Genomic DNA, 26761 nt, shown 5'->3' with positions numbered 1-26761 from the left:
TGAAAATATGCTAAGGGAAAGGAGCCAGACACAAAAAGGTCACATGTTGTGGGATTCCATTTACACGAAATGTTCAGAATAGGCAACTCCATACTAACGCATATATACGGAATTTAGCAAGATGATAACGATAACCAAAAGAACGAGACAGCAAAAGAAACACAGATGTATAGAACAGTCTTTTAGACTCTGTGGGAGAGGGCGAGGGTGGGATGATTTGGGAAAATGGCATTGAAACATGTATATTACAATATGTGAAACGAATCGCCAGTCCAAGTTCGATGCATGATACAGGATGCTAGAGGCTGGTGTACTGGGATGAACCAGAGGGATGGGAGGGGGAAGAAGGTGGGAGGGGGGTTCAGGATGGGGAACATATGTACACCCAGGGCAGATTCATGTCAATGTATGGCAAAACCAATAATGTAAAGTAATAAAAAAATAAATAAATAAAATACCTATAGGAAGAAAAAAAAAACTAGCATGTAGGAAAAAAAAGAAACAAAAAAATAAACCAAACTGATGACTTAAAAAAAAAAAAAAAGAATAGGCAACTCCACAGAGATAGAAAGTAGACTAGTTGTCAACAGAGGCAGAGGGTGGGGGAAAGGGAGAATGGCTGTGTGTGTGTGTGTGTGTGTGTGTGTGTGTGTGTGTGTGTGTGTGTGTGTGTGTGTGTGTGTGTGTGTGTGTGTGTGTGTGTGTGTGTGTGTGTGTGTGTGTGTGTGTGTGTGTGTGTGTGTGTGACAGAGAGAGACTGATAACTGGGGTGATGAAAATATTCTGGAATTAAGAAATGGTGATGGCTAGGGAGAATGGCTGTGTGTGTGTGTGTGTGTGTGTGCTAGGGAGAATGGCTGTGTGTGTGTGTGTGTGTGTGTGTGTGTGTGTGTGTGACAGAGAGAGACTGATAACTGGGGTGATGAAAATATTCTGGAATTAAGAAATGGTGATGGCTGCACCACCATTTTTTGTGACTATAAAACCACTGAGTTAAACACTTAAAAAAAGTAAATATGACCTTAATTTTAAAAAATATGTACGAGGGGTAAAAATCTCCATCTATAACCTGTTCAGTTCACAGCTTGCTCCCAAATTTCCCAGCTATCTATTAGTCACTAACAGAATCATTTTCCCCGGCAGACTAATTCACCATCACTAATTTAAAAAACAACCAGCCTTCTAAAGACAATCACAGATGAAGATAAAAACTTGGCTTGAGACAAGTTACAAAAACTTAAATATAGAAGATAACTTTGTACTCCAGGGTGAGATTTCATCAAATGTAATGAAATCTAGCCAAGTAGAGCCAGACCAGGTCAGTTCTCAAATGGTAAAATAAAAGACGCTTAAGGGAACAAGGTTGAGCTTCATGAGGTACAGGTCATGTACAAACCAACCGTGAACTAATAATCTCAACCAGTTTCACAACATTAAAGAAATTCTTCTGTGAAGAAAATAAATATGGTAGAATTAGACATGATTTTTCTCTTCTTCCTTTTACCTTCTGCATTTTCCAAATTCTTTATAATAAAGCACTTAATGCTTTTATTTTTAAAACTTTTTTTTTTAAAGCATTAGTAGTGGACAAATAGAAAATATCTCAAAGAAACCTAAAACCCAGTGGAGAGGCTGTTGTAATTCACAAGGTCAAGATTCTCCCACTTGCCAAGAGGACAGTTTGCCCTGAGGGCATCAGAGATAACAATGCTTGTACTTTGCCCCAATCTTCTCACTGACAAAACAGGCTTTTGTCTAGAGTCACCAGATGCCTCAGCAAGTCCATTCGCCAAGTGCCAGAGGCTCAGAGCCTAGATAACACAGCTGAGGTTTGGTACTCCTTACAAGGATTAAGAAACAATCCCCAGCCCACAACTCTATTGAGCAAGCTTTGGCAGCTGTCAGGGCCAGTAGAGAATAATGAGGGGACAGGGGTCCAGAGACATAGCTGCATTTTTTTGCCACACCAATGCTCTCCTTTGGTCCTCAGATGGCTTGTGTTGCTGCCAACTTCAGGTCTTAAGATTTCTCCTTGGTTTAGCCACCATGGCTGTCTATCCTCTTTATAAAAACATGCTGGAAATGATGGGAGTTTAGTAAAACTTAAACATTTCCAAATAAACTGAGGATACCTTGCTCGGGGCACTTTCATAAAAGTTATGAGCCTTGATTCTACCTAGTTAAATCCCTTCTGGCTTTCGTCTTGGCAGACCAATATTAATAGGCTGTTCTAGAAGAGCTATAAAACACTCAATATCCAACCATTTCCTGTACCTTGAAATGTTAATACGAAGGAGGGAGGAGGGGAGAGGAAAAATATCAACAATAAAAAGAAGGGAAAAAAACCCTTCTTCTCAGAGAAATACCCAGATGCCAGAGATCAGGTCCAAGCTCCTGCCCTGCTGTTTCCAGCTACACTACAGCCAAAGCCAAGAACAATCCTTCCACTTACAGAGCCTTCCACACATTTCCCTCCTCAGCCAACTCTGGAGCTGGGATGAGAGATTCTGTTGGCACATGCCAGTTCTCGTTTATGAGCCGGTTACCACCTCAAAGGCTGTTTGGCCTAAGGCCTGCCCTCTCTTTACAGGATCTTTCAAACTTCAAAACGGGATCTTTTTTTGGACTCCTTTTAAGACACGGAGGTGGTTTACTTAACTTACTGCTTCCAGCTTAGGTCCTAGTCAAGGACTTCTCTGGGGACAGTCAGTATTCACAGGGAGCAGTCAACATCATCCAATACGGAAGGACACTACTCACCCATACCAAGTAAAGAAAAACTGAAAGATTTTATATTAAAGATAAAAGCAAACACTTTCAGAAGTAACTTCAGTGAGGTACCAAGAATCGAAACGAGGGCCCGAGAGTTGAAAGAGGGTCACCAAATTGGGTGACCTTCTCTTTTGCTGTCACAGTACAGGAGAGAAGGTGGGAAGGAAGATACATGTTTTGCTAATAATTCAACTCTGTCCTGAACCCAGAATTCAATACTGAAATCTTCGAAATTCAACATCCTACTAGCTAGGAGTTGAAAAGAGACGTTTGGAAGCCAAGTTTTGAGAATATTTTTTGCCTTTCCATCCTACCACAGACCCCTCTTCCCGCTAATTCTACCCCATCTTTTAGGGGCTGAAAGAGGATGAAAATGTAAACATACTTAGACAGTTATTGATTAGTGCCTGGTTCTCTATTGCTTTTGGTGAAAAAAGAATTACAGATTTTTTTTGTGTGTGTGGGAACATAACATTTGCAACGGAAAACTGCATTTATTATGCAACTCACTGCATTTTCACAAACATAAAATTACATAAACACAGCCGTGTAAGTAACACACATATCAAGAAAAAGTATTTTAGCAAACAGTTCTCAAAAGGAATTCTGTCCTTTCAGGGACATCTGGCAATGTATGGAAACATTTTTGGTTGTTCCAGCTTGGGGGGAATGCTCCTGGCACCTAGTGGGTAACAGCAAAGCCGCTGCTAAACATCCTACAATACACCAGACTGCTCCTAGCCCCAACTACCAATGATGCTGTTGTTGAAACTTCTGGATTATGTTCTAGAAGCCCTCCTTCTACTTCCTCTCTAGTAAGGGCTTTTACCAAAAATGCAAAACTCCTTAGCTCTAGCAGAAAAGCTGTGGTTAACATGATCACAGATTTTAAAAAAAAAAAAAAAAAAATCACCCTGCCTGGGAAAAACAGGAGAAACTGCAAGGAAGAAAAAAGAAAACAGAACAAACATTTGTTGCTGGTTAACAAGTACTAGACTACCATATACTGTGCACTTACAGTGTGATTTTAATCCATAAAAATTTAAGGGAAATGAGATCCAGAGAGGAAGTTTTCAAGATTCCATATCTATTAAGTGGCAGTGCTGGGGTTCGAACACAGGTTTAATTACAAAGTCTACGCTTTCATTTTAATTCCATGGTGGAAGATAAGCATGATTTGGAAGAGGCTGTGAAAAGCAGAAAAAGTATGGAAAGTGGTTAAAGTAAAAACCAAAGATCACTCTCTCATTGTTCACAAACAGCATGGGAAAGGCACTTTTCCTTACAGCATGACTCAGTCCAAATCTAACTACAGAACTAAGCAAGTTCTATAATCACTCTCAGAGAATTTTTAAATGTTTTTCTAGACATGTGTCCCCTGTTGCAGTTCTGTATTCTCTCCAATACACAGGGAAGCACCGCCTAATAGGTCATCCACGTACCTACATTCTTGGTGCTCTTCAGAGATCTATCCGGGCCCCTTTCTTTTTGTCTCATTCAACAGACACATTCTCCTTGGGCAAGCTCACCCACCTTCATGGCATCAATTATCGCTTATTTGTTCACATTAGTAACTCCCACATCTTTAGATTTCCAGTTTTCTCTCATAACCTCTGGACCTTAAGGGACATTTCCACTTGGTTGTCCATTCATTTTACTCCCTTCTCCAAACTATCGATCCGATTCATTCTTCAGATATCTTCATGGATATTTTCTTTGACCTTAGCCTTCATAAGCTTATGTGCTTATTTGATTACATTCTGTCCCTCCTACTAGACTTATTACTCATCAGCTGCAAGTCGAACTTTGGAAATGTTTCTGAAACACATAGAAGAACCTAAGCAGGATAAATGTAATGATAAGGAACCGTTCCTAAGATAAGATTAACACAAGAATATTTAAGAAAAGATAATTTTTATAAACAGAACTACACTAAAATCTAAGTTTCCTGGAGTTCCCTGGTGAAAGTGAAAGTCACTCAGCTGTGTCTCTTTGTGACCCCATGGACTATACAGCCCCCGGAATTCTCCAGGCCCTATCCCTGGGCTTCCCTTGTAGCTCAGTCGGTAAAGAATCTGCCTGCAATGCAGAAGACCTGAGTACGATTCCTGGGTCGGGAAGATCCCCTGGAGAAGGAAATGGCAACCCACTCCAGTATTCATGCCTGGAAAATCCTCATGGACAGAGGAACCTGGCAGGCTACAGTCCATGGGGTCGCAAGAGTCGGACACGACTTAATGACTAAACCACCACCACAGCCTATCCCTCTTCCAGGGTGTGGATCTTCCCCATCCATCCCCTGGAATTGAACCCGGGTCTCCTGCATTGTAGGTGGATTCTTTACCAACTGAGCTATCAGGGAAGCCATAGTCTACTGTTTTAGATTCGGTGCTTTCGCGGCCATAACCCAGGTTCAATCCCTGGTCAGGGAACTCCTGTGAGCCCCTTGGCTTGGCCAAAAATAATAAATAAATCAATTAAATAAATAAATAAGATTCAGTTCAGTTCAGTTCAGTCACTCAGTCGTGTCCGACTCTTTGCGACCCCATGAATCACAGCATGCCAGGCCTCCCTGTCCATCACCAGCTCCCGGAGTTCACTCAAACTCATGTCCATCGAGTCGGTGATGCCATCCAGCCATCTCATTCTCTGTCGTTCCCGTCTCCTCCCGCCCCCAATCCCTCCCAGCATCAGAGTCTTTTCCAGTGAGTCAACTCGTCACATGAGGTGGCCAAAGTATTGCAGTTTCAGCTTTAGCATCAGTCCTTCCAATGAACACTCTGGACTGATCTCCTTTAGAATGGACTGGTTGGATCTCCTTGCAGTCCAAGGGACTCTCAAGAGTCTTCTCCAGCACCACAGTTCAAAAGCATCAATTCTTCGGCGATCAGCTTTCTTCACAGTCCAACTCTCACATCCATACATGACCACGGGAAAAACCATAGCCTTGACTAGACGGACCTTGGTTGTCAAAGTAATGTCTCTGCTTTTTAATATGCTATCTAGATTGGTCATAACTTTCCTTCCAAGGAGTAAGCGTCTTTTAATTTCATGGCTGCAATCAGCATCTGCAGTGATTTTGGGGCCCCCAAAAATAAAGTCTGACACTGTTTCCACTGTTTCCCCATCCATTCCTCATGAAGTGATGGGACCAGATGCCATGATCTTTGTTTTCTGAATGTTGAGCTTCAAGCCAACCTTTTCACTCTCCTCTTTCACTTTCATCAAGAGGTTTTTTAGTATCTCCAATTGCTAGTTAAAACCATCTTTAAAGGGTGGTAAACCAGCCATTTGCTGTTTTTCTTGCCAGTGGCAAGTAAACAGGTGATAAGGAAAGTATTTATTTGTTAAAAGCAAAATGAAACCATCAAAATTTATATTTACGCAGTTATTCTCCACACACACCATTTCAAAGCCCAACTCCACTACCTCCTCACAATCTTCCAAGCATACCTATCCAGCTGCTCCCAGTTCACTTCAATAAGCTTTCCTTAGTATTAGGCTTTATTCGGGCAAGGGAATGGGAAGGATTAAAGTATGATTAACCTAGCCCTTTGCTCCTGCTTTTGTTTAGATATGAAATAGAAGATGAAATGTAACTACAGAATAAAAACAAGTGAAAAATCTGAAAAAATTTAGTCAAACATGAAAATGTCACTGGAGTATTATTTTCCAACTACTTTCCCAGACTCTTCTCTACATTAAATGCCACTTCACGTCACTAACCCAGCAGAAGCTAGGCACAGCCTTAACTACTTGGTTTCTTATCAACAATCAATCTTCTCCTCTTTGTGTGATATTAGCTCTGCCCTCATAGCTCAGTCAGTAAAGAATATACCTGCAATGCAGGAGATCCGTGTTCGATTCCTAGGTCAGGAAGATCCTCTGGAGAAGGAAATGGCTACCCACTCCAGTATTCTTGCCTGGAGAATCCCAAGGACAGAGGAGTCTGGCAGGCTACCATCCATGGGATCGCAAGAGTCGGATACGACTTAGCAACTAAACCACCACCACCACCTGCTTAGCCCTAAAAGGGGCATTAGAGAGTTGAGAAGTGACATTACTTTTAAGTCTGCTCTATCCCATCCCTTCCCTTGCTTTGAAAATAAGTTCCATATCACAGAGGCTGAGAGACAAACCCCCAGACCGTCCTAAATCAATAAACTTCCAGTTCTGGGAGGCTTGCCCTGGCCAGATTGCTTCCCAGGGAGTGGCAAACTGTACTTTTCTTCTTCCTCAGTGATGTACTGGCCTACGCCCAGAAACATTTGCGCTTAGCCCTTCAACATGAAAACTTCTGTCTCTCCAGTCCTATAGGACAGGTGCAATGTGCTGGCCAAGAGCTGCCACCAGTACACAGCCAAAAGCATAGCACTGGCAACAAGCCTTCAAATAAGGCATTCTATTCACAACAGTATCATCCCTAAGCAGTAGCTAATAGTGATTTCAAACTATGGGTAAAAACTTGCAGCCAGTAGTACAGTGGTTTTCTTGATACAACCAATGCTATGCCCAGACTGCTATACCCATGGTAGAACATATAAAAATGACTATTTTTTCCTAGTTAATTATTTTCAGTTGGAGAAGAAGAGAAAAGCCCCTTCTCTAAATCTCCATAACTAAATATAATCCCATCTGGTTAGGGCAGGACCTATTCACAAATGTAAAACTGAGTATCATAAATAACAAAAAACAATTATTATAAAACAACTACAAGATATTAAAAAAGCATGATTTAGATTCTAAGTCAGAAAAGTACAGAAAATGAAGAGTAGCTGAAAGAGGCTACCAAAGGCACTAAACCTAAGAAAGAGACTAGGCTCAAGAATATTTATGTTGGTAGGAATGCTAAAAAGAATAATCGTTAGGCTGGATTCAATCCATGGACCTGTAATATTACACTAAAGAGAGAAAGAGGAGCCCAATATTTCTTCGGCCATAAAATACTTTTGTACACTAAACAGATAACATAAACAAATCAACTTTATGTGACTGGCAAAACAACAACAAACACAAAGAATAATGTGAATGGTCTGGGCCTTGCAGTTATTCCATCCATTGAGTATATACTCTGGAGGGAGTCAGAGATGGGAGACTTGAACTGGCTGTTCATTTATCTGGTTTCCATTTCCTTGTGTCTTCGCATAGTGTAAGTATTTTGAAGGGATCGGTTAATTCTAGTATTTACAAAACATATTTTTCATCAATTCAGTCCTCAAAAAAAAGCCAGCTTTTACATGAGACTTCAACTAAAGAAAGGATGGTTTGTTTCAATGCTAAAGAAAAAACTGTTTATGTTGACTCTGTGAAGTCTGAATGGCAATCTCTAACATGGTACCACCCATGTAATCTTCAAGGGTACTTTCTGACCAAGTATATCAAACCCTGACTTTAGAACCTGATCCGTGTAAGAGATGGGAATGGACAGGAGAGACACCAGAGTGCAAACATAAGTGAAAGAATTTCTCAACCTTTTTCTGAAATTGTAATAAGCAATCACATTCTCAATCTAAGCACATATGTATAAGTAAAATGAAAAATGCCTTATGGCATGTCTTATCTAAAACAGACAGTCTACCAGATGTTTAGAAATCTGCATACTGAGAGAATTAAGATCTAGACTAATATGGTGTATATAAATGTGCAGTCACTTTGTATGATTTCTTCCCTACATTTGCCATTTTTTTCTCCTCCTTTGCAGTGGTATATGCATACACCAAAACCAAAAAAGATCCATTTAAAGTACAGATTAATGTAAATTTGGAAAGCCTAGATAACACTTGTATCAGTACTAAAAACCATGTTTTAAATTTTATTATATGGGAACTTCCTTAGCCAGTCCAGTGGTTAAGATTCCATGATTCCACTGCAGGGGCCTGGGTACAATCCCTGGTTGAGGAACTAAGAGCCCATATATCATATAGTGCAGTCAAAAAACAAAACAAAATTATTATATGAAAATTTTAGATTATGTCATTATGATTTTGCCCCAAACATGATATTCCATAATTATTTTAACTATGAGTTTGCAGCATAGTCAAGTATATGTTCATCTCTGATAACAATTAGCATTCTAACTATAATTACTCTTTCTTGGGTATGAGATTTAGAATCCCACTAGGGAAATAGTTTATATTCAAAACATTTAATTTCTTCCTGATTTCAAGGAAATAGTATGTGTTTACAAAAAAAACAGCAAAGAAAGACAGAGAAATTTTACTACTCCTATCTGAAGTGATTCTGTCTCTTCTTAAAAGAGTGTATTTAATTTGAATGTGTCCAGAAGCAGGTTCAGGAATAAGGTCTTTATTATTTTATATTGGGGTGTCAAGGATTTCTGGAAAATTAAGACCACATATCCCTGGGTCAGGAAGATCCCCTGGAGAAGGAAATGACTCTAATATTCTTGCCTGGGAAATCCCATGGACAGAGGAGCCTGGCGGGCTTCAGTCCATGGGGTTACAAAGAGTCAGACACAACTGAGTGACTAACACACGCACACACACACACTTAATAATACTCTCTTGCATATCTGAAAGTAGCTAGGAAATAAATTGTGAAAATTCTTAACACAAGAAGAAATTTTTGTAGCAATGAGGACGTAACTGAACTTACTGAAATGATCATTTTGCAACACAAACATGGTATCATTACATTGTACACCTGAAACTAGAAAATGTTATGTCAACTGTACCTCAATTAAAAAAGAAAAAAAGGACAAGAAAGGATTTAACGACCCGGTCTGGTTCATTTAAACCAAGCTAGTAGTGCCACTAAGGCTGGAACCCAGTGATTTCAAATTAAAAAATATTCAATTAGTGTATTTTTCAAGCACACAGTCAAATTGTACTCTGGACCACTTCCTAAAAACCTAAGGACTGCTCTTTTATTTCCTGCAGCTAGTGACAAATTCACAAAAAGAAGTACCTCAATCCTTATTCTTCTCCTGACTGTTTAGACTACCTGTAGTTCTAATCCCTTCTAAAGCCTGCACTCTTCAGGGATTAACAGAGGAGAAGAAAAAACTCTCTAAACTATAAATGTTAGGGGAACCACTGACTGAAACTACCCACCCTGGTCAGGCCTGACAGTAACCACTTGAATGAGTTATCTTAAACAGGAGGTCCTAGTAAGGAATATAGAACTAACAAGCTACCACCAAAAGGAAGAATTAGAGAAAATTCAAAAGGAGAGTGAAGACTCCAGTCCATATGTCCTGCCAACCTCCCAGACTCTTTCTACTTGAAAACAACTTGGCTGAGTGCAGCGCACACCACCAGGAAGGACCCTGAGTCAGAGTGATTGGCCAGAGACAACCTGGAAACTAACCCCATTACCATAAAACCTGAGACTGCAAGCCACATGGCTGAACAGTCCTCCTGGGTTTCCTTACCCTGCTGTTCTCCACCTGGCCCTTTCCCAATAAAGTCTCTTGCTTTGTCAGCACATGTGTCTCCTTGGACATTTCTAAGTGTTAGATAAGAACCCACTCTTGGACCCTGGAAAGGGTTCCCATTCCTGCCACAAAATAATCACTTTATAGCCATTCCAATGCTGAGAAAAATAATTCAGAAAGCTGGAGTATATACCAAACCTTAGCCATTAATGGGAAATAGCTAAGCAAGAGCCATGGTTCTTCAACATGAGATCAGCTCTGTAACCAAAAGGAGTCCAACAAACCCTTTCAAACTAATCAGCAAATGATAAAATCCCAAACATTAATGGTTCCAAATGCTCTGAATCAGTCTCTTCCTAAGCCTACCTGGAAATCAGGATTCAAAATATTAGCTATCATAAACTCATTACTCTCCAAAACCTCTAGGGGCTTATCTCTTCAAAGGATATCCTTTCTCCTTAATTTCACAATCACTCTGCACCTCATAGCTAGTAACAGTGTACTACCAGCAACAGCTAATATTTACTGAGTACTTACTACATGTTAGATGGGCTTTCCTGATGGCTCAGATGGTAAAGAATCTGCCTGCAATGCGCGATACTGAGGTTCGATCCCTGGGTTGGGAAGATCCCCTGGAGAAGAGAATGACTGTCCACTTACGTATTCTTGCCTGGAGAATTCAATGTACAGAGGAGCCAGGCAGACTACAGTCCATGGGTCACCAAGAGTCAGACACAACTGAGCAACTAACAACTTTACTTTCAACTTTACATGCTAGACACTGTGCTGAGTGTTTAACCTTCTTTATTTAATATACTCATAATAACCCTATGAAGTCAGTAGTTAGTCACTTCCATATTATAGATGAGAAAAGTAAGGATTAGAAAAGTTATAAATAAATATCTCTTCTGCTCTCAAACTCCCAAATCCTTAGGTATTCCTTCCAATTTTAGGTTCCTGTCAGTTTGTCCATAAAAAGATATATATGAACATCATTCAGGATGGAAAAAAAAAAATCATACCTACTGTCCAGAGTTATTTTTTACCTTTTAAACTTTTTGGTGAATTTGATGTTCACTATTAAGAGGAAATGTGCTCTACCACAATGGATCTCAAACCTTAACGCATGATCAGTGGGAGAGCGAATGGTAAAACGTAAATTGCTGGGCCTTAAGCCTGAAGTTTCTGATTTGGGGACGTGGGACGGGGTCTGATACTTGAATTTCTAACAAGTTTCCAGGTGCTATGCTGATGTTGCTGATGTAGGGATCACTGCTTTACAAGAAGGTAAGAATAGCTATGACAAACCTAGACAGTGTTTTTTAAAAACCAGAGATGTCACTTTGCTGACAAAGGTCCGTATAGTAAAAGTTATGGTTTTTCCAGTAGACATGTATGGATATGTGAGTTGGACAGTAAAGAAGGCTGAGCACCGAAGAATTGACGCTTTCCAACTGTGGTGTTGGAGAAGACTCTTGAGAGTCCCTTGAACAGCAAGGAGATCAAACCAGTGAATGAATCCTAAAGGAATCAGTCCTGAATATTCATTGAAAGGACTGAGGCTGAAGCTGAAGCTCCAATACTTTGGCAACCTGATGAGAAGAGTTGACTCATTGGAAAAGATCCTGATGCTAGAAAAAACTGAGGGTAAGAGGAGAAGGGGGGTGACAGAGGATGAGACAGCTGGATGGCATCACTGACTCAAAGAACATCAGGGAAGCAGTGATGGACAGAGAAGCCTGGTATGCTGCAGTTCATAGGGTCGCTAAGAGTTGAACACGACTTAGCGACTAAACAACAAGAACAAAAGGAAATAATTCCCTCTCATCTTAGCTGTCATGTTTCTCATGCAAAAACACTTCTCTACAGGGCACTTCCAACAAGAGAGACACTTGGGATTTAAAAATATCTCTAGGGACTGAAAGCTTAAAAGAGTTCTTTTTTTCCCACTTCACAAGGGCTCCAATATCACAAATGACATTGGCCATTTCTTATATCAACCAACACTGCAAGCAGACAGGAAAATATTACACTCTGCAGAAAGCAAGCATTTTATAGACTAGAGTGAAAGTGAAAGTCACTCAGTCGTATCTGACTCTTTGCGACCCCATGGACATAGTCCATGGAATTCTTCAGGCCAGAATACTGAAGTGGGTAGCTGTTCCCTTCTCCAGGGGATCTTCCCAACCCAGGGATCGAACCCAGGTCTCCCACATTGCAGGCAGATTCTTTACCAGCTGAGATATGAGGGACATTAAAGTAGTAGAAATACAGAAAAAGGAAAATTAAGGTCCAAATGACTGTACACTCTGCTCAAGAACCGAACCATACACACAGTACTTCTTCAGTCTGAAAAGTTTCCTTTGGGTCTCCAAGGGCAAGAGAAATTCAAAAGCAAAAAAGAAGTAGACTGTTTTATAAGATCATAAGAAAAAAACACAGGGACAGGCTCTGAAAACATAATAGAATTTTGCACCAGAAATTTTAAAAAAAAGTCACAGAATGATATAAATTCTTCCTATCTTTCCTTGTCATACTATCCCCCATCTCAAAAGAGCTACCCCTTTTACCCGATACTGACCAAACTCTGCTTTCTTCAGTTCAGCCGCTCAGTTGTGTCTGACTCTTTGCGACCCCATGAATCACAGCACACCAGGCCTCCCTGTCCAGCTTAAATATTGACTATGTCAATGTCATCTAGGATGAACAACTTCAGAGAATAGGATTTGTTAAAAATGTCTCCTCAGCTAGCCTGGGAAGCTTCTTACTTGGGTGGGTGCTCTCAACCATGACTAAACTGTACCTAGAGAGATATATATTTTAAAATATTAATATGGCCTGGCACCTTCCTGATGGTAATCCTTCCAGGCCCAACCCAGTGGCAAGACTGGGAAATTAACTGATGAGAAAAGCAATCTCCTTTCTGCTTTCTACTTTCAGACGCTCCTCCTCTACAGCTCTGCCATGTACAGCCTCATTCTATACATGCACACTGAGATAGAACATGTGCACACACACAAATAACTCTCGGCAGGAACCAAAAATCAAAGCCTAACCCCATGGTTTTTAAGTGAGCAAGTCCAATTTCCTTCTTTGTAGTCCCTGACACATGCTGGCTGGGAGCCGTCTGGATTTCTTTCTGCCTTGTTCCTGCACCAGAAGGCTCTGCACTGCAGGTCAGGGGATGATAAGGAAATGAACAGTGTAATTTCCAAGGCCTCTGAACACAGCCCTGTCAGCAGCTCTGGAGGCGGGTTACTCAAGCATGGCTTGAAGAGTGAAAACCACAGAGAGGAGGGCTCAGACAGCCAGCAGTGGCAGTATCTCAGCTGTGCATGTTACTGCCACCTCCAGCCTAAAAGCCCAAGCCCTGCTGCCTCCCTGGATGAGCTCTGTTGGTAACAGCTCTTATACCCAAATGGCAAAAATACAAGTTCACACTGGGGGAGAAAGATTAAGGACTAGGACTTAGATTTTCCATGCACTCTTGTGCAGAAACAAAAACATTCAGTGCTCTTCCAGCATACATGAGATTGCACATGCTGGCAAACCCACAGCAATATCTATCCAACATACTCAACCCCACACCAGGGCTCTGGCCAAAAAGGAAACTCAATTCATATGAAATCTGAATTTCAACAGGCCACTGCAATATCTTTGGAAACCAATTTCTGGTCTTCTACCTCACCAAACCCCACTATAAATACCAAGGCCTTTAGAACACATCACAAGCATACACGGGTCCCAATCCAGGTTTGGAACATCTTCTGAGAACAGTGCTGAAAGTCTTAGCCAACGTGCTTATCTGTTTATACTGGGCTTCCTGTATAGGTGGAATGTTGTGATATTTCAGCTCATTATTGCCTAGAGTCAATTGAGACCTATTTCAACTCAAATCATGTTTTATCTTCTTTTCCAATATTTATCGAATGTTCCCCATGTGCCAAGCACTTTTCTAAGTGTTTTATATGGATTAACTAATTTACTTTCATAAAAATTCTAGTAAGGAATGACTGTTTTCCTCATTGGGTAGACGAGAAAACTGAGGCAGCTCAGTTAAGTAATTTGTTCAACATTACTCAGTTAATAAGTGGCAAAGCTAGGATACAAACCCTGGTAGTTTGGCTCCAGAGTTTATACTCTTAACCATTAAGTTATAAGTAAGAGCTAACGTGCAATTTAAGTTTACAAGTCTGGTGTTTCAGGTTAGAAGTGGCTCCCAACGCCCACCTTATGAAGTGCCCATCTTTAACAATGGTTAAAGAAAATTCACAAACATTAAAGTATATAGCAATTATCTGGAGAGTTTTCTGGAAATACAGATTTCTGGGTCCCTACCCGTAAAACTTATTTAGCAGATTTGGGGTAGAGTCCAAGGATCTGCATTTCTGACACTGGAATGATATGATGCACATGGTTTTATGGGCCACAATTTCAAGAACTCTGCCCTAGCCAGTAAACTGTAAGCTCCTCAAAGAGCAGCAACCATTTCTGTTCTATTCATCAGTATATATCCAGTACTAAGCATAATACCTGGAATCTAAAACGCATTCAATTAATACATAGAATGAATGAAAGATGATAATGGTACCTAACAGTATTTCATGTCTTTACAAAACGGTTAATATCCACAATATTAATACATTTAAGGTCTGCCTATTAGTGATATATTAAAGAAGCAAAAAGGCAGGGTTTTGTTTTTTCATACTTGCAATTGCCAAATAAAGAGAGAGCTGGCAATGCCTCAGTGATAACAATGAATATTTGACTGAACAATAATACTCCAGAACACAAACACACACTCTCAGTAAGTCAAGCTTGAAGTACAGAGTTAAAAGCAACATTCTTCCCTCTGTATATACAATAGAGGAGGTTCAGCATCAGCTACAAATGGTTGTTCTTTGTAAACATCATCAACTTACTAAAGAAAGCGAAACTCAAAGACCCGTTGTTTACTGAATGTCTACAATATTAAAATCGATACAGAAAACCAATGAAAGCAGTCTTAAGAGCATCTGGGCATTTATTAATATACCCAATATTGTTAAGGTAGTCTTTAGAGGGGGAAAACAAAATCTTTCATAACAATGAAGGATTTGTTAAGAATCCCAGAGTAACGATATGTCACAAGAACTTGGTAAACAAAAACCTGGCTTTGCCACTGACTACCTCTGAGTCTAGGTAAGTCACATGACCTCCCTGGTCTCAGTTCCCTCTTCTATCAAGTGAGAAGATTGGACTAGATAATCTTTCTCAGGGCCCTCCTTGAATTACAACACCCAGATGGAAAACAGAGCTGCTGAAGAAAAATTAAAATTAAGTTCAGGCTTCGTTGTAGTTTGAGAATGCATCTCTGTCCCGCATAAATATCAACTCAACTTCTTTTTAATTTTTTCCATGAAGGAAAACGCTTGAGGACATTTGGCTTCAGGAAGCAAGGCTAACTGCTATGTCATCAATAGCTGAGAAAGAACAGCTAGCAAAGGAGGAAGGCGTTAAGAGAGAAAGCCTTGGATCAGAAAGAATAAAAGAGACCTGACCTTGGTTGAGCAATGAGGGATTGCAACACGAGAGAAATGAGCTGGAAGGCATAAACTAGGGCAAGAAAACAAAATCAAGGGCAAAGATGCTCTTAGAACACAGGATATGACAGCAAGCACGATCGGAAGGTGAAAGAGCAAAGAGCACACTTGAGCTTTCTTTGTATCCTAAACTAGTGAGGGAAGTGGTAAGTATGTGTATGCAGCATTCTGAGAGCAGCAGCAGCTGAGACACAAATATGGGGAAAGCACACTGCAGTGTTTCTACCTTCCAAGATCAAAACCAGCAGCTAAAGAGACACGGAGAGCTTCTGGTGTATCCTTTAGCCACTAGAGCTTTACTTTACATGATGTGCAGGGGGGTGGGGGGGTGGCGGGGGTGGGGAAGGAGCCTCACCTTAAATTCCTGGCTTAAGCCCCACAACAAAGTCAAGACAGATCACTGCCTTCATTGGTATGGAAATTCTTTTTCTTGCCTGTCAGAGTAGCAGCACGAGCACCAAGCTGGGGACATTCAGACCGGCACCCTCCCTTGTCCTACCTCCCCCTCTATCCCTAACTTAACAACCTATCAATCAAATCAGAGGCAAGGGAACAGACAGGAGCCGGAAGGCTCTGTCTTGTTTATGCCTCAACACTCCCTTCCCCCATCTCTTCAGCTGGCAGGAAGTATAAGGCAGGAGTGTTCGATGACAATTCAGGGCAGCAGTAGTTGCTAAGAGCCATCTCTGGTCTCTCCTAGAACTCTGGGAAACAGCACAGTGAGCCTTGCCAGAGAGAAGTGTGGGGAGCAGAAGTGAGATCCCATGAAGGGAAATCCACCTCCTTTGCTGACAGGAATTTGCTCAGCCGCAGCAGATTGAGACACCTAAACCCTGATGAGAGAGAACATCCTGAAGTAGAGAATTTGAATATTCAAATCCCCCTCATTAGCTAGCAGTAGACATATAACAATTCTGTGCTACACCACAAACTCCATTTTCTTCTCTCCTGTTTCCAAGGGGCTAGAGGAATGGGTATGGTTTAAGGAGACTCCAGCTAAGAACCTTTCCAAATTTTATGAGTTTCCCCTCTTCATGACAGTTTCCAGCTGAGCATATGTAATTCCTAGATTATATCAAAACATCTGTTTTGCTGTTTTGGTTCTGTTGGTTGTCCCCACATGGACGGAACATTCCACACCAGTTAAGCCATAGGCAAGCCCATAGCTCAGACAGAAAAATCTTAAACAAGTTTTCAAAGACTTAGCTTTTAAGGTAAAGTATCAATCATCAAACATTAACTCAAAAACCCTTTATGCCCCAATCCCTGGGGTCCTTGTTTCTCAAAGCTACTCTACTCCAAGATTCCTAACCTGTGTTCCCTTTTGCATCTTCCCCTCCTCCCATTCCAGAAATGCTGTCTCTCTGCACAGTGTTTTCATCTCCTAGCAACTTCCAAACATTTATTTACATAATTATTTATTCCGACGGCCAAATGCTTTAGAATGGCACCCCCCAGAACTAGACCGTTCAGAAGGGTTGAAGGAACAAGGAAAAGAATTGAGAAAGCAGGTTCTTGCCTAGAGTTAACAGCAAACTGTGCAGCAAATTTCCTCTTTTAAAAGTACTTCTCAGCACTTTCATCTTTCCTCCAAAAACAGAAGCAGTCTCTCTCCTTTTTCTCTCTCATTCTACTGCCCCATTCTCAGTCTTTTTGGGAGACAAAGTGTATAACACAGCTATCTTATTAAGAAGCAAACTTCCCTTGACCAAAATATATTCTTAGCTGAACATACTGCATCTTTCAGCCCAATTTATAATCTGAAGGCCAGCCACCTACCTGGTCCCTGAACCTGTAAGGATTCCATTTGCTTCTCTGTTGGAGACTCTCAAGGACATTTAGACTTAAACCCAACATTAAGCTAAGCATCATTAATCCTTTCACCCACAGACCACTACTGGGCTTAGAAGATTGCAACATGAGTCAAGAGTTCTAAACAGAAAGGAAAATGAAGGTCACCTTCAGAAGTGGCCACTTTGCAGCACAGGAAGAACAAAGACTATGAACATGAATAGATATGTGGCAAAAGCTTCCTGATGCCAGATGTAGGGAACAGTCTAAAGGGCCTGGAACAGAAGCAAGAACTCCTGGTACTCCTAGGCCTCTTTAAAACAGTATTACCCATCTGCACCCCAAAGAAAATGGTAAATCACAGCCAGCACAGGATGCATCACGCCAGTAACCTGCCGGGACTTGACTCTGCTGAGGTGGCCTGTAGCATCTGTCACCTAAACAGGTAGTCTCTCTGGCAGCTGCCACTGGTAAAAGGGAATAAACCATTGGGTTATTAGTGGAAAAAAATTGACAGCACTGTTACCAGGGAAGCCCAGATGTTGCTAAGACTTACAGATGTGCCAGAGGCAAGGACCAAAATACCTACAGCAAAGAAAACATAAGCTAGCACTGAGAGGACACTGCCACCCAAACATACACATCCAGCCTCTATTTATTAACACTTACATATGGAAATAGGTATTCCCTGCTGCAGCTGATGCAATTACAGAGAAATCAATTTATATTGCATCTGCTGGGATCAGCTGAAAGCACAGGGTGAGCAGAGAGCAGAAAATCAAGAGCCAATGAAGAGCTCATTACCAGGCCAGCCGCTTTGTAGGAAACTGTAAGCTGCAGAAGTTTAAGGCAGCCTGAGCTGACCCTAGACTCACATCCACTCTGCTCCAGACCTGCAAGCTCCATTTACTGAGACATGAACTAAGATAATTTTCCCAAAGGAAGAAAGCCCCTAGTGAGGCTGTAGGCACCTGTTCTTCCAAGTCAAGCAGAAGGCAAGGTATCATTACACTGTTTGGCAGTTATTAAATCACCAGGAGACTTTGATTTCCAATAGTTGAGGGAGATACCTGGCCAAGAACTATACGTTAGTGGCCAAAGACTCTCTTTCAAGGCCAAAATTTCATGGTCACAACACTAATTCATAAAAGCTGATTAAGTACCTCAGGACCTCCTGCTCCATTGTTTATTTTGCTCTCTGGCAGTCACCAATAGAACACTTGGTAGATTACATGTAATGAAAATTATTTAACCCTTGTCTCTTCCAGAGACCCAGCATCACCATTTATCCCATTTAAAACAGCATTCAACTGAAAGCCTATTAAGCTTATCAACTTGTTAAGTTTATCAATCATTCTAAGGATGCAATGTCAGTCAAGCTGGGAACCCAATAAAGGCTAATGCCAATCTCTAGTAACAAGTGACTCAGGTGGGACAAGGACAAGGTGGGAGGTTCTTGGCTTATAGAAAATTCATTCTACCAAGCAGCTGCCCCCCACAACAGATATTCTTCTCCAAAATGTCCAGGCCTGCTGTTAATAAATCTGCAGGGAATCCCCTAATTTGGAACAAAACCACATTATCATTACCAGCTGCTCTGACCTTGTAATTGGTCATTACCCACAAACTAATGAGCCTCCCACAGAGTGCACACAGCATTAGGTGGTTAGTCCGGGGCAGTTCTGACTGGCAGTGGGCAGCCAGATCTGGCCACCTCTTACCTTTTCAGACTTGACTTTCTTTAGCGGGCGACACTCATTCTCCCCTTCCTCTGGCTCCGGTTTAGCTCCCAAAGGGTTGAGCGCTGCCCCAGGCTCAATAGCTATACTCCCGAGTGGCTCCACAGCTCCTGGATCCACCCCCGCACTTCCATCATACTGACCACCCCGTCCTCCCAAGGGCACTGGCTGGAGGACCCCAGGATCCTTTTCTGCACAAGTCCCCACTCCTTCGCTTCTCTCCTTCTTGCTCTTAGACGAGCTGTTCTCCTTCTCCTTTTTGGAGCCCGCTACACTGCGGGATGCCTTAGCCGCCTTCTCTGAGCCCTTGGGAGCAATAGCAGCAACCAGGCTTCCTGCATTGGCACCATCTCCTGAGCGTCCCTGTACCTCTTTCTTGCTAGCTGCCCCCTCACTCGGAGTGAACAGGGACGTCCCTGGAGTGGGTTTGCTAGTGTCTTTGCCACTCTTATTCCTTTTGGATTTGGATTTGCCTTCCTTTCCTTGAGGACCTGGCACTGGGGTCACAAACTTGATGTTGTCTGGCAGTGTGGCCACAGCATTGGGAGCTGGTATCCCCACCTCCTTTGAGCCTGACATTTCCAGTTTCTGCTGGTCCTTTTCCAGATCGGCGTCCAGGTCAATGATGAGATTCCCTACTCCAATGTCCCATTCATCCCCACTGTCGTATGTCTCAACCGGGTTTGCATCCACTCCTTTCCCTCCGGAGGCTCCACTGCTCAAGGACATCTTAGAGTCAACGTCCCACCTCAAGATTCAAGGCTCTTCCTTGCCCCCAGCTTTCCTAGTTTCAGCTTCAGCTACGTTCTCAGACCTGCCACATTGGTCAGTACATGCCCAGTGGACAACATCATTGCTGGAAAAAGAAAATGTAAAGAGCTGTTAAAGGAAACAATACAGGCAAAGAGGCAGCCTGAAATAAACTCCCACACAAAACAGCCCCTTGCGATGTGGCTATCACATCACAATGGACAAGACAAACAGGTTCAGTTGTATTTCCAACCAAGTCACTTTGGATCAAGGAAAAAGCTAATTCCCACTCCATCTCCCCAGGGGAGAGTACAATATTTCCAACTGCCCGGAGATTCTGTGCTAAGATTTAACTAGGAATCCTCTAGTTTCCCATTCCCAAGAGACTGATTTCTTCTACCACTGCCAGCTGGCAATCTTCCCTCAGTCAATACGGGCCCTGGCACATACCCCAGCACAATTTTACTCACATCACTTCTCCATGCTTCTTCTTGAATTATCAGAGATTTAGAACATTGCCTAGCAAAAGGCTAAATCCCTCTACTAATAGGACCTGTTCCTACTAAAAATAATATGGGGCAGGGGGAGGGTATCTAGTTGTAGGTAAGCAAAAGAGCAAAGTAAACAGGACTGGGGAAAAATACAATATCAGGATAGGGACAAAAACTGGAATTAGAGGAGACAATCCTCAAAGAGGACTTAACCCATCAGGTTACATTCAGTTAAGCCAGCCTTATTAAACTCCAGGTTTCAAATTATGTCTAAATAGCAGAATTCAATGTAGTTCCCACTAAAATCCTCATGAAGATAGACACACACAGAGACAGAAAAAAATGTTACCCTATCAATAACTGAACAGTACTAAAAAACTTAATGCTAGAATGTGGTATAAGTCTCCCTATTCTTGTAAGACTGATGACACTATATTGATAAACATCAGGGCCTCACAACATGGAACAGAGATAGCTAAAAAGAGGGCTGGGTGAAGTGGGTGGTAAAAAAGGGAATATATATATTTCCTTGGGGAGTGTACCATCTCGAAAACCTGACAGCCAAAATATACCATCCAGATATTACTTTATGATGAAGCCAAAGAATTCTGTTCTTACTTACTCCCTTGTTTACCATCTTTCTATGTGCATTTAAAAAATAACTCTCAGAAGATGGCAGAGCAGAAAGAGGAAACCGGAGCGGGCACAATGAATCCTATGAAGTAAATATCTAACAGGTAAATGCTACAGATAGAACAGGGATAAGACAAATTGTACTTTTCCACCTACTCTCTCAAGGCAGTGTCAAAGAACCAGGGTTCAAGAGAACCTGTTCGAGAGAAGATGCCAGCCCAGGAGACCACAGCTATACCAAGTGAATGCTTGAGAGCAACTGGGCTTTAAGAGAGAAAGGACTGCACTTTAATCTGCCATTTAGCCACAGATCTGAGAAGAAAATCACTAGTGATAAAGAACCCACCTGCCAACAAGGAGGCATAAGATGCAGGTTTGATCCTTGGGTTGGAAGATCCCCTGGAGGAGGGCATGGCAACCTCCTCCAGTATTCTTGCCTGGAAAATCCCATGGACAGAGGAGCCTGGTGGGCTACAGTCTCGAGGATCACAAAGAGTCGGGCAAGACTGAAGCGACTTAGCACACACGCACTGAGAAGAAAATACATCCTTTAATCAAGTAGAGAGCTTAGTGCCAACAGCAAACAACCACAGTTGGCATTGAGTCCACATAGATCTTACTTCATAAAAGGATAAACAAAAACGATGACGGAACACATAACTAAGAAACAATGCGACCCGCAAGGTAAAAGCAACATAATTTCTGAAGAATTAGAGAAATGATACCGCTGAAAATGATCTAAAACTCTGAAGAAATTTTTAGTAAAATGCTTGGAATTCTCTATACTATCTACTGGTTCATTAAAAAAAAAATGTATTAATTGCCTACTAAGTCCCAGGCACTAAACTATGCGCTGGGAATATAGCAGAAAATGAGAGTGAATAAGGCAGTAGAAACATAATATTGAAAATCATTGTATTATGAAGGGCAAAGAAATGGGAACGCCAACTGAATCTGTACTACGAAGGATTATTAAAGCATAGTTCTGCCCGAAATCATAATTTATCACCTTTTCAATCTCTGCAACTGTGGTGAGGCTTAGAGCACAACCCACACTCACCTACCACTGACTCTCTTTCCTCTGGAGCTGCCCCATCATTAGTATGTAATGTAAATCATTAGAACAATCCCATGCTTTTTTATTCTTGGAAAAACAACAGAAGTTTCAAAAGATCTTCCTCTAAAAAACAAACAAAAACTCTTCCTCTACAAAACAGGATGGTAATGCAACAGAGACTCTGGAAGGGTATATAAAGGAAAGAATATAAAGTATAAGAAAATGTTAGAGCTCACTGAGAGCTCCTGATAGTTCTCACTCTACTGTATGGGCTGACCTGTCAAGTATGGAGCAAGATAAACAAAGCATGACAGTAAGGAAGGCAGAGCATTAAGAAGATACCAGGCTAAAGTGAAAAGATACGAACTTAAAAGAATGTAATTTTTTTAAAAAAAGGAATATGCAAGGAAATGAAAACTGTAACACCAATTAAAATTCATACAGAAATCAAAAACACAGAACTAAAACTGTGGAAGAAATTACAAGAAAATTTGAGATACTCCTCTGGAGGAGTAGAGGATACTATTCCAATAGTAGAGGATCCTATTTCAAAGGAAAAAGGACAGCAAAAAGAAAATAATGAGAGAAATTAAAAGGAAGTATTTAATAATACTCAAAGCAAAACTGAAGACACTAGAACAAATGGGAAAAAGCATCCCATCAAGACATAATAAATAAGTTAACACCTTGAACTGAAAAAGATCTTGAAAAAGTTCACTAATTTTTCAGCAAAATCAATTTTTTAAAAAGCCAAACTTGCACACATTCTAGCAAAAATTTTAAATTACAAAGAACAAAAATTAGGCCAACCTCAGACTGTTCTGTAACATTAAATGTTAAAAAAGAATAAAAAATCTATAGTTTTGAAGAGAAAGTTATTTTTCAAGAATCTTACAGAGTCATGTTGTTTGTTATGTGTTAAAACAATAGATTTTCCATTATGTAACACACATATATTCATCTTGCTAAAAACTATCTGAAGCATTAAAGTCACTTCGGCGTAGCATAAATTTGAATAATTCCTGTAAACATAAATATCAAATTATTTTTATAATCTTAAGGGTAAACTCAATGCATATATTCCTGGAGAAGATATGAGGCAAAATCAATGCTTATAATAATGTTGAACCTCAAAAACTACAGCCTTAATATCAGTAAAAAAAAAAGACTTCCTCAAATTCTTTTTGTCCCAATTCCAAATTGTTGTGGCAAATTGCTTTGGTTTTTCTAGTAAGCAGAAATATTGCCATTAACATTTTTTTTAAAAGTGCTTCTTAAAAAGTAGCTGGAGATGAAAAGAACATCTGATGGTCTGTGCTCATTTTCAGGTTCCACATCTTCTGTGAGATATTCATGAAATGGAGAGATAGCCAAGAGTACTGTAAAACCTCAAGAAGCCATTTCATAAGAGAAAAGGTCTTAGAAACTGGTATTCTTTAGTACGGAAAGGAGTTAACTGAAGGGAGATGGGTATGAAGGTTGCAATGTGGAAGAGAAACTTATTCTGTGATGCTGAGAGTATAAACAGAACCAATGAGTAGAAGTTACAGAAAGACAATGTTTAGTTCAGGGAAAAAAATGTAATAATCTGAAATTCCCAACAATGACCCACAATGCTTAATGAAGCCATATCTCTACCACTGAAAGCAGTGATCAGAAAAAGCATCCTCTCCTTTCAAGCTAATTATATGAAGAATTCTTCAGTGTGTGGTAGGGGTAGCCTGGACATGCCCAGGGCCTTTTTCAAATCTGAAGTTCTATTAATGTACCTTTCAAAAAGTGCCTTCCCTACTAGAAAACTACCTAGAATTTCTGAATGACCAGAATGCAAACAAAAAAAACATATCCTGAGAACCAATAGGTAGTGGTCCTGATGTTCTATAGAGAGCACCGCCCTATTTCTGAGTGTGTTAAGGACCACTTTTCAACCAGGTGACTCTTCAGAAATTCAGCTTTCCAAACCCAACAGCCTTCATAGTAACTCTGATGGTACCTTTCCAAAGATATACTGAAAAACTGCCAAGGATTCTTACCAGTCTGGCTGTAGCAGCCAAACCACTTTCCATCTGCTCTCTCCAGCATCCCTGGCTTTATGCAGCTAATAATCAACTCTCTGACAGGTCACTGCAGAGATGTTTAACCACAGAAGGAAGGGTAACCAACATGGTAGCTGGAAATAAAAAGCACTGACCTGCTACTTCCATGGCAGAGAAAGTACAGAATCGGGAGGACCAATACCTTACAGAGACCACAAAGCACTTCCAACTTGCAGGAGTTCCTGCATATATTTTCCTCTCTTGTCTCCTTCTGCCTAACTGTACTATAATTCCCTATGTATCAAATTCTGGAATTATTTGCCACTGCTATTGCACTCTGTTCTGCACCTGATCATCAAGAACTCTCCTCTGAGTGGCTATAGCTAAGGGACCAAAATAGGCCATGACAATCACTCCCCATTCCCTGTATCTGTAACAACAAATGTTCAAATTCCCGTTTCCTCTCTGGAACCCAACTCCATCTCTGACTTCCAGCCCACAGACTGGTTTGTAATCACACATTTCAGGTCATTAATTGCTTTTTATCAGGACATATGCCATAGATCACACCACCTCCCTACCTCAGTAATGAGCAAGGCCTCTCTTCCAGGCTAAGAATAGGGAAAAGAGTCTTCATGAGAGGACTCTGGCTCTGCCCAGAGGACATAAACAGCAGTTGACCCTACTTATGTCCAAACACAATAAGAAAAATAATACTTCTTTTTCTGCTAGATAGAGCTCTATATCCATCCTAGAGGACTTCAAAGACACAGGATCTCTTTAACTGCCAATTACCTATAGCTAATCTGGTCTATGAAATTAAAAGACGCTTACTCCTTGGAAGGAAAGTTATGACCAATTTAGATAGCATATTAAAAAGCAGAGACATTACTTTGCCAACCAAGGTCCGTCTAGTCAAGGCTATGGTTTTTCCATTGGTCATGGATGGATGTGAGAGTTGGACTGTGAAGAAGGCTGATCGCCGAAGAATTGATGCTTTTGAACTGTGGTGCTGGAGAAGACTCTTGAGAGTCCCTTGGACTGCAAGGAGATCCAACCAGTCCATTCTAAAGGAGATCAATCCTGGGTGTTCATTGGAAGGACTGATGCTAAAGCTGAAACTGCAATACTTTGGCCACCTCATGGGATGAGTTGACTCACTGGAAAAGAGTCTGATGCTAGGAGAGATTGGGGGTAGGAGGAGACGGGGACGACAGAGAATGAGATGGCTGGATGGCATCACCGACTCAATGGACATGAGTTTGAGTGAACTCCGGGAGTTGGTGATGGACAGGGAGGCCTGGCATGCTGTGGTTCATGGGGTCACAAAGAGTTGGACACGACTGGGCGACTGAACTGAACTGAACTGAATCTGGTCTATGTAGCAAATTGTCCAGTGCTGTTTCACTGTAAATTTAACTGTCCTCCCCTCTTGTTACAGTTTTTGGATTAATCTTCTCACAGGCTTTGGTCTGATCAAGTGACAGTTGTGTTTGAGTGAGTATAATCTGCTTGTGACCAGAGAGGTCACACACATTTGGATGTGAGGGTGATCAGTCTTAGCTAGCTGCTGCTGCGAAGTCACTTCAGTCGTGTCCGACTCTGTGCGACCCCATAGACGGAAGCCCACCAGGTTCCCCCATCCATGGGATTCTCCAGGCAAGAACACTAATTCTCACCAAAAGCTGTATGGACAAAGAAAAATAGGCTATGCTCAATTCCAGGAAGGCAGCATGGTGTAGAAAAAAAGAAAGCTGAGCTTAGAATCAAGAGAAGTGATTTCCAGACTCAAATTTCCAATGACTCCAGCCAGGATGTTAGTCAAGTTGCTTTATTAAATATTAATTTTCTTATTATAAAATGGAGGGAGAATCCATCTTGGTTCTAAGCATATTATGAGGATCCAAATCTGAAAAATGTGACAACTCAATAAAATGACCCAAATATTCTCATAATGTTCTAGGGTCTCAACTAAAAGAGGATTGCTTCACAGCTGTACAGGGGTCTAAAGTATTTTAAATAAAGGAAAAATAAATATTTGAAAATCTTTTACAAATTAAATTATAGGTAGTACTGATATCCATTTGAGTTTTATGAAAGAAAATGGCAATCCTTTCTTCTTTCAACTACTCAGTTGTTCTGGTTTTCCATTGAGGCTAGGAGTACCTTCAGATGTGGCTCAGGAAACTCTACACTATAGTGACTGACAGAAAGACTCCATTTTGCTTCAAAAATCCCTCAGGGCCAAGGTACCAATCCCAAAGTTCATGGTTTTAACATCTGGATTGGATTATCTCTTTTACAAACTGTTCCAATCTACTAGTTTGTTGAGCCAACCACCCCCACCCCCGACAGGCCTTCAAATCTAAACTGTGTGAGGTTCATAGGGTTTGACGTCTTGGGAAACTATCACTAAATCAGTGGGATAAAACAAAAGTTGCAAGAAGAAAACCAAACTATACCATCTTCCCTGAATTTCAGATGCTACCCTGAAATCACACCATACTCGGTCAA

The 26761-nt window shown here is 41.1% G+C and overlaps 1 protein-coding gene across 6 annotated transcripts in view; it reads right to left on the bottom strand.

Annotated features, from left to right (window-relative positions):
* Positions 1-26761, bottom strand: part of ZNF609 (zinc finger protein 609) — a 203706-nt gene that overhangs the window by 156342 nt on the left and 20603 nt on the right. For 4 of the 6 annotated variants that reach the window (XM_055435717.2, XM_055435718.2, XM_055435719.2 and 1 more), the window contains exon 2: positions 19263-20136. The exons of 1 other annotated variant lie outside the window; for it this stretch is intronic. In XM_055435717.2, the coding sequence (XP_055291692.1) occupies positions 19263-20009 (747 nt within the window). In that variant the 5' untranslated portion in view covers positions 20010-20136. The remainder of the gene's footprint in view (positions 1-19262; positions 20137-26761) is intronic. One more of the 6 variants, XM_055435722.2, reaches the window with a different exon arrangement.

The sequence above is a fragment of the Moschus berezovskii genome, chromosome 9 (assembly GCF_049115385.1).
Source record: "Moschus berezovskii isolate FMDL1 chromosome 9, NW_MosBer_1.0, whole genome shotgun sequence".
NCBI classification, from domain to species: Eukaryota; Metazoa; Chordata; class Mammalia; order Artiodactyla; family Moschidae; genus Moschus; species Moschus berezovskii.
The sequence above is the reverse complement of the archived record's forward strand: the minus strand, read 5'-3'. Positions and strand labels throughout refer to the sequence as shown.